The 13,043-nt window shown below is 39.8% G+C and overlaps 1 protein-coding gene across 1 annotated transcript in view; it reads left to right on the forward strand.

Moving 5' to 3' along the window:
- Positions 1-13,043, forward strand: part of LOC138953685 (neuropeptide SIFamide receptor-like) — a 245,647-nt gene that overhangs the window by 169,081 nt on the left and 63,523 nt on the right. Inside the window, exon 2 of the mRNA XM_070325583.1 lies at positions 9,321-9,420. Coding sequence (XP_070181684.1) covers positions 9,321-9,420 — 100 coding nt within the window. The remainder of the gene's footprint in view (positions 1-9,320; positions 9,421-13,043) is intronic.

The following is a 13,043-nucleotide window of genomic DNA, read 5'->3' on the forward strand; positions in this document are numbered from 1 at the left end:
TCCAGCAAGCTCTGCACGTTTATAAGCCAAGAAAGGATCAGTCCTTCGGGAAAAAAGTAATAATTGAAAATCCAGATCAAGCCAGTGTGAGATATATAGCCTAGGTTTTTCACATTCGCAGGTTTCCTGAACTTTTATCCGTGTTATTTTTCAGGTGAAGAAATTTGTGTGGTTTTTTTTCTTTCTTTTCTGTGACGTTTTGCAAAATTGTACAATACCTTCTTTTTTGCCTGAATTGGTGAGTTTTGAGGGCTTGCACAAGCGGTTATTTCCTTCCTTTTTTCGTTCTTTCCTTCTGTCTTTCTTTCGTCTAGTCTTTCTTTCTGTCACTTTTAGTTTATTCCCTGTTCAAAATAAATAAAAGTAAATCTTTCTCTCTCTCTCTCTCTCTCTCTCTCTCGCTCTCTCTCTCTCTCTCTCTCTCTCTCTCATCTCTCTCTCTCCTCTCTCTCTCTCTCTCTCCCTCTCTCTCTCTCTCTCTCTCTCTCTCTCTCTCTCTCTCTCTCTCTCTCTCTCTCTCTCTCCCCCTCCATTCTCCCGCCTCCTAATTAACTCTACATGACACCACTGCGGTTATATTTCGGGATGTGAGGGTCCAAGGATAATGATGAATTGCAATGCATCCCGCTGGAAAAGCAATATATATATATTTATTACCAATTCAGTGCCCCATATATATGGCTTTTTGACCAATCAGGACAGATTCTAGGTGACCCTCTAAATGTTATAACGTTCAGACAGGGACCCTTTTTGTTTATCACGCTAAAAATGAACAAGACAAAGTAAAAATGTAATTCAACAATATCAGCGTAATTTATTCTAAATGTGGTGGAGCGCAAGCGGGTGTTGGCAATTTGAAGCGAGAGAGGGAGAGAATACACAAACAATAAAAGTTTGATGAATACATTGAATAATGTTCTCTGTCCTCTTTATTGCATAACACTCACGCACACAATCACCATAATCATTTAAAATAAAAGTTAAAAATAGGTTCGTCAGACTAATGCTACTTTTCCAATAAACACTTTCAACACTTAGTCTGAAAAAGGTGGAAACACATACTCCGCACTCAAATCAAAAGTAGCTTGAGGCAAATCTCTACTGCGAAAAAGTTCTGTTGCCACAACACTATAAAGTCACTAGTGTGTGCTCTACCAACACACAACACGCTCTAGAAAAACACTATAATAAACACGCTAATAAACACGGTAATAAACACTACCTAGAAGAAAAATACGCTAATAAACACGCTATCCCACCAAGAGTCCGCTCGGCTGGGAAAACAAAAAGTAAAAGCAAAGTCAGTAATTACCGAAACGACAATTCATATCAAAGTATCATCTCACACAGTCATCATAATTACAATTACAATTATTCAAGTTCCAGTATTAAAATACATCAATGATCATGCATGTTTGGTTTTCTCAATCTTATCATTGGCCTTCTCTTCTGTTGTTAGTTACACATCAAATTATTGTGCCAATTCCAAAGAAGATGTACCGGTAACAAAAGGTCTATTCTCACCTGGTCTACATCATCTCTGTACACGAAAAAAAACTCCCTGGTTCACAACAGCATTCCCTACTGGCTGGCCAATAAAATCCAGGAAATACAGCCATCACACACTCCATCACTGGATCAGTCTAGTTGGTACACACCAACACACACGGATTCCTCAAACAGTGGCACATTCCCAGAAAAGGATTATTTCATAGATGCACAATCCAATCCATTATTCACAGCTTATGCACAGGCACAAATCCAAACACTGTTTCACTTCCAAATGCACAAAAATCCACAATGCATACAAATTCCGGCAAAGCTTGACATGCTTTTCTCTGCCAGTACTCGGTCACAAGTGCGCGCTTGTTTTCAACGTTGGGCGAGTTCATTTCAACTTTTACTCATTTTAGTCGGGAAAAGGGAAAGGGGGGAGAGGGCCCTATATGACGCTGCTTGATTATGCGTCGCCAACCCAAACATTCTTTTATCAATACGATCTAAACTAATTTAACTTATTAAAAACAAAACTAAACATTCCCCATTCAGGAATATTCAACGACGTTAAACACCAAATAAAGAAAGAAAGAAAGAAAGGGAATATTCAAACAAATGCATAGTCTGTGTGTTTCATCCAAATCGAACACGCAGACGTAACCAATAGACACAAGCTGACACCCCTGCCTTTGAATGACGAAACCCTGAAACCTACGTCATACCTATGATGACAGCCTACGACGCAAAACAGGCGCTAGTAATAATAATTCTATTGACACAGTCACACAATGTCAATACAGATTTCTCTCACTCACCACATAAAGAATGACACTTCAAATGCTGTCAGGTAATACTCTCTTTATCTAAAAAGATACCGAAAAGCGAGTTTTGTCGGTGGGTGCGTAACGGAACAGCAAGGCACCGCCCATCGTCTGAGTGTGCAATGCCGACCGCTCACTTGAAATCTAAATGATCAAAGTTCGGAAAAATCAAGTGAAATTGCGCCACTCGCTTTACATCAAATGTATCTTTACGTCATTTCCCATCCGTCTGGAGTCGGTTCTAAATCTGTCGCTCTCTGTTCAACGAGAAAAAGCGAAGCAACCGAAACCCATGTTCAACATAGTTTATCTTGAGAGATTGTTGTGTCAAAGGCATTTGACCTGTGAATATTCATCACGTGAGGTGTGTTACTCGATTGGCTGACTCAGGTCACGAGAATTCTTTGACTGACAGGCATAATCAGGTAGAAGCGCTGCGGCTGTTCTGTCTAATTCGCGGGGTTGCTTCGAAATTTCTTTTGGTCGAAATAAACGGTAATAAAACCGTTATTTCTTAAATGCTGACTGTTAGCAAATGATAACAAACATGTCTCACGCCTGAAAGGCTCATGCTTGATATCTTTTTTTCTCGACATGTCTTGTTATAAGTTGCTAACAGTCAGCATATTAGAAATAACTCATAATATGTATATATATATATTTATATAGATGCAGTGGTCGGAGAAACGTTAGAACAAATCTTTACCTCGATCTCAACCTAAACAAGAGTGCAATCCAGATTAACGCCTAAAAGAAGTATCTAGAAGTGGCTGTATTTCTCAAACGTAATATTACCATGTACAATTACAAAAGCAGCCGATGACTGCAAAATGAACATGACATAATAATTATCATACCGTTGCCGTATTACGACCGTTTTCCGTACCGAGCATTTTGCTGCACCGGTCTGAAACATAGAATGAAGAGTCATGTGTTAATTCCAAAGTTCTCCAGAGAGAAAGAGAGAGACAGAGACAGAGACAAAGAGAGAGAGAGAGAGAGAGAGAGAGAGAGAGAGAGAGAGAGAGAGAGAGAGAGATAAACGGCGTTGAAAGTTTAAAAATGCTTGTTTATTTACTAAACCATTCCGTTTTTTTCCTGTTTTCGGCTTTCAGTAGGGACCCTTCCCCCTTCACATAACTACCCACCACTACCACTCCATAACCTAATTATTCACTTCTGTGCTGGTGGATGAGACAGATTTTGTCATTGCTGTCGTTTGTGTGCTTGATATTTTTGTAGCATTTATCATTTCATCGCCTTTTTCACAATCATTACACTGTCTTTTTCTACATTGTAAGTGGGCAATTCTGTCCATTATGGCACACTTGGTGCTTGACAGAATGATCAATATTGAAAATACCCAAGAGCTATCATTTGTATTTGATGTATGTGTGTGTTTGGGAGTGGGTATAATGGGTGTAAAATGGCATGTTAAAGCAAACAAACAAATCAAAACAAAACCCCAAAAAAGCAAGGTCATGCGGTGAAATTGTCCATCCGCTCACAAGAACCATGTTCAACCTTTTTTTTGACGTGTGATGCGTCCAAAACATTCGTTCACAATTGCTATTTAGACATTAAAAAAGCTTTGCCGCGATTGCCATTTTAATTGTTTTGGTTTGTTTTTGTGTTCCTCTTTCTTTCTTTCTTACTTTCTTATTTACTTTCTTTCTTTCTTTGTTTATTTTTTGTCTTTCTTTCTTACTTATTATCTTTGTTTCTTTCTTTCTTTCTCCATTTATTTGTGTTTTGGGTTCATATGTTTGCCTGTGTTTTTGTTTCATGTTTAACTTTCAGACCCTTATATGGCATTTCATATTGATTGCTTTTTTTCTCACCCAAGTCTCACCACGACATTTTGTCACAATTTGTAATTTCACTCACTGCAAACAAACAAAAATCGAATGCATATTTTATATTATAACTTCATTGTGGTTATGGTTCGTTTGTTTGATGGTTTATAACTCACTCAACACTTTGATTTAGTGCTCCGTTTAAGGACAACATTAACAATCCAGTTAGGTATTTGTTCAGGGTTTTGCCATGCCGTAGTAATCATCAGATTAAGGCTTCTCGGAGGGTAAGGCCCCGTTCACACAGCTCTCCGTCCTTACGAAGACCATGCCGATCACTCCGATCATCCCCGATCTGAAAAAGCTATCAAATCGAAAAATCCAGCACATGGCAATTTTTTTTAAACTACATCACGACTGTACTACGCCACGACCCGGCTACGTTCAACATAAGCGTGGGAAAAGCGTGCAGCTTCCCGACTTAGCAGATCCCACCCCGACCAAACCACGCTCATGGAGATCTACCCACGTATGGCCCACGATTGGCCACGCTCTCGGACACTTTTACATCGTAGTAGAAGCGGCGTCTATGTGTGAACGGGGTATAACTGTTGTCAGAAAGTGTATAAATCATAGAAGAAGGGTAGACGACGGATTTCGATTAAGTGTCGCTTTCGTGTGTGGTCTTATGACCTCATCTTGTTTTGGTTGCTGTTCATCATTTTCCCAGACCTTGTAGACTATTGGTCGAGTTCGAGTATAGCTATATACAACTGATCTAGTTTGTCGTTATATAGTTTTTGATTGAGTTGCTCTCTCTCTCTCTCTCTCTCTCTCTCTCTCTCTCTCTCTCTCTCTCTCTCTCTCTCTCCTCTCTCTCTCTCTCTCTCTCTCTCTCTCTCTCTCTCTCTCTCCTTATAGGTTTCTTTTATAGAAATCCTGCAGAGCGAGCAAACTGGTCAGATAATTTTACACAGATGTTAGATGCAGTCTTGCTCGAATCAAAGGAAATAATTATGTTAGGTGACTTTAATATTAATTTGTTAAAACAGAACAAAATGTGGCTTGATATGCTTAACCTCTATAATCTCAAACAAATAGTATGCACACCTACGAGAGTCACAGCAACCACCAGCACTCTGATAGATCATATTTATATGACTGATCACCGTAACATTGTTGAATGTTGTGTTCCAGCTAGTGGTTGCAGCGATCACTTTCCCATTTGTCTAACGTGGTCGAGAAAGGGTATAAAAATTCCTAAAGCTGGCCACAAGACAATAAAATATAGATCCTTTTCTCATTTCAACGAAGACACATTTCTCCGTGACCTCTGTAATTCCTCTCTCCCTGAGGTTTATAATCATACGAATTCTGATGCTGCTCTAACGCACTGGCTGAATGCCTTCACTAACATTTATGATCGACATGCTCCAAGGAGAATTAAGAGAGTCAAACACATAGTAAAACCTAAGTGGTTTGATGATGAATTACAAGATGCAATTGATCATCGTGATTTTTTAAAGTCAATCGGTAAAGAAGAGGAGTATAGAGAACAGAGAAATAAAGTTAATTCAATGAAACGATTAAAAAAAAAGAAAGTATTTTCAAGACCTTGCTTCTTCAAAACAAAATTCAAAGAACATTTGGAAAGCAATAAATGAACTTACAAATAAAACGACTGCACCTACTTCAAGTTGCCTAAAGGACATATCACCTGATGATTTAAACACACATTTTTCCAAAATAGCTGAAAAGGTTATTATAAACGATAAAACAACCTTAAATAAATTGGAAGTTTTGGAAGACTTCTGTAAATCAAAACAAATTTCATCTCACTTAAATATTCCTCCGCTTACGGTGCCTGAAGTATTTCACGCGCTCACTCATTTAAAGCAAACGGGTACCCGGAGGATAGACGGGCTTAATGGAAGGATTGTTAAGTTATCAGCCCCTGTAATTTCCTAAACCCTCATTTACATTTATAATCTCTGTTTAGACCAAAAATATTTTCCAATAGCCCTCAAGCAGGCTAAAATCATTCCTCTGTTTAAATCTGGCGAAAAGAAAGACCCCTCAAATTATAGGCCGATTTCTATACTGTCAGTGTTATCAAAACCACTGGAATGACATATAAAAAAACACCTATTATCGCACTTTGACCACAATCAATTATTTCACCCTAACCAGTCTGGATTTAGAGCTAAATCACATGTCCCTTAACCCCCAAAAAAACAAAAAGCATGATAATAACAACTAGGCAAAAACGCCAGAACATAACCTCAATATTTCACGATCTAACGGTTAATGATAAACTTGTTGAAAAAGTCGACCATCATAAAGTTTTGGGAGTGACCATTGATAAGAACCTGTCTTGGTCACACCACATCGAACAAATGTCTAAACAAGTGTCCAAGAAGGTTTATCTATTATCTAGAATCAAGCACTTTCTGAATTTGGAAGCCAGGAAATTATTCTTTAATGCTCATATTCAGTCTGTTATTGACTACGCGTCTACCTTGTGGGACTCGGCAAGTGAAAATTCATTCAAACCACTAATTAGATTACATAAACGAGCGCTTAAAGTAGTCTTATTAAAGAAAACAACCCTATCTGAGTTAGACTACATGAACTTAGGCATTCTTCCTCTGAAGGCAAGGCTAAGTTATAATAAAGGTACCCTCATGCATAAAATTATTCATGGATGTGTACCTCAAACCATATTTTCCAAATTCACGTTAAAAACTTCACGCCAATTGAAGAGACTGAACATGCCTCTGCCTAGGATTGACCTATTCAAATCTGGGGCGGGGATATAGCTCAGTTGGTAGCGCGCTGGATTTGTATTCAGTTGGCCGCTGTCAGCGTGAGTTCGATCCCTGGTTCGGCGGAAATTTATTTCAAAGAGTCAACTTTGAGTGCAGACTCTCTTCGGTGTCCGAACCTCCCCCCGTATACACTACATTGGGTGTGCACGTTAAAGATCCCACGATTGACAAAGGGTCTTTCCTGGCAAAATTGCTTAGGCACAGTTAATAATTGTCTACTCGTGTGACTTGGAATAATAGGCCGTGAAAGGTAATATGCGCCGAAATGGCTGCAATCTACTGGCCGTATAACATTTCATCTCACACGGCATCACTGCAGAGCGCCTAGAACTGTACCCACGGAATATGCGCGATATAAAGACTCATTGATTGATTGATTGATTGATCTAGTTTAGTCTATTCAGGTAGCAGTCTCTGGAACACTCTTCCGACAATCCTACGGCAAACTAGCAGCACAAACGTTTTTAAGACCAGATATACGTCTTATCTCATGAAGTCTAAATAAACATCTGTTGTCGCTAGAATGGTTGTTAAAACCAACAACCGGTGCTTTTTAACAATGTATTATTATTTTTATATACACTGATTTTTTCGAATGCAGTGTATGTCTATGGGCATGGCATTCACAGCTTTGTTGCGTCAGTGCAATCTACTCTATAATTCTTAACTCATGTCAAATGAACTTACATTTTTCATTTAAGCAATGTATTGTATGTAAATTTATGATATATTCTTACTTTCATTTTATTATAATCATGTAGCAGTAGTTTTCTTTACTTGCTTATTCTTTAGCAATTTTAGACTAGTCCCTCTTTAGGGCGAGGGCCAGATGTAAAAAAGCAGATCACTGCTTACTCTATTACCCTCGTTAAATAAAGAATTGTTCTTGTTCTTGTTGTTGTTCTCTCTCTCTCTCTCTCTAAAGCTCTCTAAAACTCTCTAAGGCTCTCTAAAGCTCTCTAGAGCTCTCTCTCTCTTAGTTACGGAATTTATAAAGAATCAGTTTCCACTTGATGACAGAAGCGTAAAAACGTGTGTCTGTCTAGCTTTTTGTCTATTCAATAAAAGGACAAAAACAACTACCGTACTTGCGTTTTTACGAAGAAGACGACACTGCTTGATGAGATAGCACTAGACGAACCAGAAACAATAATAGCACAGACGATAGCACAGAACAGATACCTATCGTCTGTCTCTTTCTTTTTTTCTATTTTGTCTCGTCATTTAATTCAACCAAAGAACACCCAAGGGTCTAAACTGTAGTGTCGTCTTGTCAAGCAGTGTCGTCTTCTTCGTAAAAACGCGAGTTCAGTTGATTTTTTCTTTTTCTTTTTATGTCACAATTGCTCTTCTGTTTCTTATCTATTGTTTTGTTTGTGTCCGTGTTCTATTGTCATCTTCTGCTTCCCCTTCGTCTTGTTCTGCTCTGATGGTTCATAACTTTACACTTAGTAAACACCTTTAACAACACAGTGTCAGCGTAGCGTGAAGCATATTTGATAGAGAATAGTTTTGTGTGTATTTGATCTGAAAAACTTTTTCATTTGAATTGAAATACTTTTGCATCTGATCTGATATAGTTTGCAACTCCTGTGGTTTACTCTTCCGTTTGCACTGATACAATTCCGTACCAGATGTCATACGCTGATTTTTATTGTTATTATTTTATTTTTTACGTTTAAATGTGTTACCGTTTGCATCTGATCTGACTTAAAGCTTTGTGTCCGATCCGACATACTTTTGTGTCTGATCGTTTGTAGCTGACTTCAAATATGTTTATTTCTCATCTGATGTGCCTTTACATCTGGTGCGATGTACGTTTGCATCTGATGTGGTATATTCTTTTCCATCTGATTTGATTTACGTTTGCATCTGACCCTATCTTTTGGTGTGTGTTTTTTTAAGCGGATCCAATATATTTTAGCGGCGGATCTGAAGTACTTTGACGTCTGATATGATAGGCTACTGTTTTTGCAACTTACGTAATAGGCCTTGACATCTAATTTGACTTACTTATATGCTTCAAATGTGCTCTGTGTGTGCGAGTGTGTGTGTGTGTGTGTGTGTGTGTGTGTGTGTGTGTGTGTGTGTGTGTGTGTGCGTCCGTGCGTGCGTGCGTGCGTGCGTGCGTGCGTGCGTGTGTGTGTGTGTGTGTGTGTGTGTGAGTAATTGTTGTTTATATTGATGTGTTTTAATGTTATGGGTTCAGCCACAATGTATTTACTCTTTTGAAATAATAAAGTATTATTGTGTTGTTTTGTATTGTATTGTATTGTATTGTATTGTATTGTATTGTATTGTATTGTATTGTATTGTATTGTATTGTATTGTATTGTATTGTCCACCTGATGTGAGTGGTTGTTTGTGTGGTGTTTCAGGCTGGCAGCTGGGAGCACTGATGTGCAAGGCTGCGCCATATCTGCAAGGCGTGGCCGTGTGTGCGTCCGTCAACACCCTGGCTGCCATTGCGCTAGACAGGTAAGGATGATGATGCTTATGGTGCTCTTGTGTCTGACGGCGGAGAGTGTGTGTGTGTGTGTGTGTGTGTGTGTGTGTGTGTGTGTGTGTGTGTGTGTGTGTGTGTGTGTGTGTGTGTGTGTGTGTGTGTGTGAAAAAAAATTTCTTCGGGTCCTGATGTGTTTTTTTTTACTTACTCCTTCATTTACTCCAAACCCACACGCACACCTCCTCTCCTCCGTCCACCTCACCCCCGCTTTCTCCCCCATATTCCTCTTCCTACCTGCAACTTTGACCCACAAATTAACGTCGCAACACAAGAACTGAGCAAGTAAGTGTTCGTCAACATGGTGTTTCGCGGATTGGCTGACGGCACAGAGTCGTAAATCGTTCAAGGCCTCTTCGCATGAATAGGCTATTTCTCTTTTCTTTTTTTCTTTCTTTGTTTTCTTCGTTTGCTCCCTTCTTTTATTTTTTTTTCTCTGTACCCATTTGGCTGGTTTTTTTCTGAGAATGAAAACTAACAATCTGAAATAAGTGTCTGGCTTCTCAGACCTGCAAACGAGCAAAGCAAGTGTGGCGGTAAGGGAAAGAACAACAAAATGTTGAACTGGGTGGTGAAAGCTCGTGAAACTGTGTCCTTGTTTATGGAGTTAACAGCTCAAACATGCAATCTCGAGGGAATTCCGCAGGCCCTGAATGCCTCAATAACAGGTACAACAAGTCACGTAAAGCGATATAAAAACATTTAGTCAAGATCAACACCACAAATCAATCATCGCCGAGACTACATTCAGATAGTCTCGGCTAATGGAACCATACCGAAGACGAGACAGGTCACGCTCGCCGCCGCGGAGCGCGTGTCCGTAGTACTTACTGAACCTATTTCCTTTCATTCTGAGCATATTTTTAGAGTAAACATGACATATCTATATATTTTTGAATTCAGGAAAAGATGAGGAATACAATCAATTTTAAATCTGTTTGCGAAAAATCGATTTTAATGACAACTTTAATGAGCAAACTCATTAATTAATTTTTAAGTCTCCAAGCTGAAATGCAATACCAAAGTCCGGGCTTTGTCGAAGATTACTTGACCAAAATGTCAACCAATTTGGTTGAAAAATGAGAGCGTGACAGTGCTGCCTCAACTTTCACAAAAAAAACGGATATGACGTCATCAAGGACATTTATCAAAAAAACAAAAAAAGATTGTGGGGATATCATACTCGGGAACTCTCATGTAAAGTTTTAATGAAGATTTGTCCAGTAGTTTTCTCTGAATCGCTGTACACACACACACACACACACACACATACACACACACGCACACACACGACACACACACACACACACACACACACACACACACACACACACACACACACACACACACACACATACATACATACACCACGACCCTCATCTCGATTCCCCCTCTATGTTAAAACATTTAGTCAAAACTTGACTAAATGTAAGAACAATTCAGCTGACCTCAAAATCGGTTTAAAGTGTTTAGTTCTCTGTCTGTCTGTGTGTGTGTGTGTGTGTGTGTGTGTGTGTGTGTGTGTGTGTGTGTCTGTCTGTCTGTCTGTCTGTCTGTCTGTCTGTCTGTCTGTCTGTCTGTCTGTGCGTCTGTCTAGCCATTGAACTTTGTTTGAGAGGGAGGGGGGGGGGGACATTTAGTATATTTTAAGATTATTATGTAAGGTCTTTACCTGCGTACACGCGTTAGTGGTCATGTCATAGATCTATCTACTGAGGAGTATTGTTTTTCTTGTATTTGGTCCGGGATGGAAAAAACTGCCCCCTAGGCCCCCAAATCCCCCCCCCCCCTCCCCATCGCCTAAACACCTACTTTGCCCTCTCCATCATGACCTATACACACAACCCTCATATCACCCCTTCTCCCACCGTCGCCCCCTCCAGCCAAGGTTCGCAACCTCGGTTAGCCGATTATTTGCACAACCAATAATTTTGGTCGCACGACATTTCTGGAACGATCACCCACTTCGACGACCTCATGATTATTGTGCAGGCATGGCCTGTTTTTTCCCAAGGACGTCAGATTATCGGCCAGATTATGTGAACAGTGTCTGAAAGCTATGTAAGTGTAAGTGCCAGATATCGAATATAGGCGCCCACCCCACCCCACACCCTCCACACACACAGGAACATTAACAAGAGTGCCACGCGTCTGATTGTAGCCAAAGAGTAAGCTGGGTTTTTCTCCTGTGGTAAAGCACTTTTTCAGGCTAGCGAGGGAGGGGGGGGAGGGACATTCAACAATATTTCAGAAACTTTATGTACTTTAGATGCACCGCATTTACTATATAAACAAGGGCAAGATCTCTCAAGCACAGCATGTTTAACTGCTAAACTTCCTGCCTACTCCGATACTATTATGTAAACATGACACTTTGGCAGCACATGTATCATTGGTCTGTAGACATGCGAAGTCATGAATTTTTGGACACAAGAGAACAATCCTATGACGAGTTTAGCGCGGCAGTTAGAAGCCGTTTGCGCGGATAAAGTAGCTTCCATGCGTAAAAATGAGCTATCAGGCGGTGATGTTCCAGCTCTAAGGGCATCCTGAACTCAGGTAAAATGAGTTACTTCCCTTCGGGTCTCATTTATCCCTGACAGGATGCCTCAGTTTTCTTTCTGTGGGTAAGAAATCGATTTTTTACATATTTAGAGCTTTTCGTAATGTGTTATTGATATGAGCAGATTCGGGATCGTCGATAATGATTTTTCATGGTGTTGTATTTTTAAATTACAAAGGAATTGATATGTAAGACAGTTTCAAGCGAGCTATCTTTCGCGGGTGTATGTACTGAGCAAACAACTCTAAATATGCCAAAAGTGTCACGTGATAATCAACTTTGGCTACGAAGCAGACGATACTTTTTCCTAACCAGTTGGTAGTGATTCAACAATATCACGGTCTCCTTCCCACAGCAGTCTCAACACTGATTTCGACTTGTTTTAACCTTAGAACGATGTCTTTATCATAACTGTGAAGAACAGAACGGAGATCACTGTCGAAGTCGGCCAATCTGCTATCACTTTCGTCTCAGTTCGTCTATTCTCAGAAACATTAGCGAAAAACATGGGAGATAACTCTGTATTCTTGTTTTGATAGATTCCGCGCAGTAATTATGCACCCTGTCAGAGAGACATGGCGATACGGCATGGACCGATGATTATCAGAATGCTCTAAGGGAGCAATTTTCCGCAAGTGTCTCAGGTCGCTCATAACGGTAGCTGTGTTAGGCGGAGTTACTTTTGAACGTCAACGTTCTCAAATGCCTTGGGTATCACCACAAGTAGACAGCTAAGTAATAGAATAGATTAATATCCAACAATAATCGATGTTCTGGCAAAAAGTGTAGTTTTTCGTGCATTTTTGTGGTTATGCTTCACACAGACCAACACAGCTACTAGGCCATACAAACCATAGTAGGAGCTAAAGCAATTCACACACAATGTTTTTTGGTAAAAGAAAGGAACGATTTGTCGCTTAGATTTCCTCTTCACATTCACATTTAATTCGTTTAGACATGTTCCCTGCTCTGAGCAAACATGGAAATGGGCGGAGCTTAGTTTGTCCCAGCTCAGAAGCGATTAGAAAAACAGGC

The sequence above is a fragment of the Littorina saxatilis genome, linkage group LG2 (assembly GCF_037325665.1).
Source record: "Littorina saxatilis isolate snail1 linkage group LG2, US_GU_Lsax_2.0, whole genome shotgun sequence".
In the NCBI taxonomy this organism is placed as follows: domain Eukaryota; kingdom Metazoa; phylum Mollusca; class Gastropoda; order Littorinimorpha; family Littorinidae; genus Littorina; species Littorina saxatilis.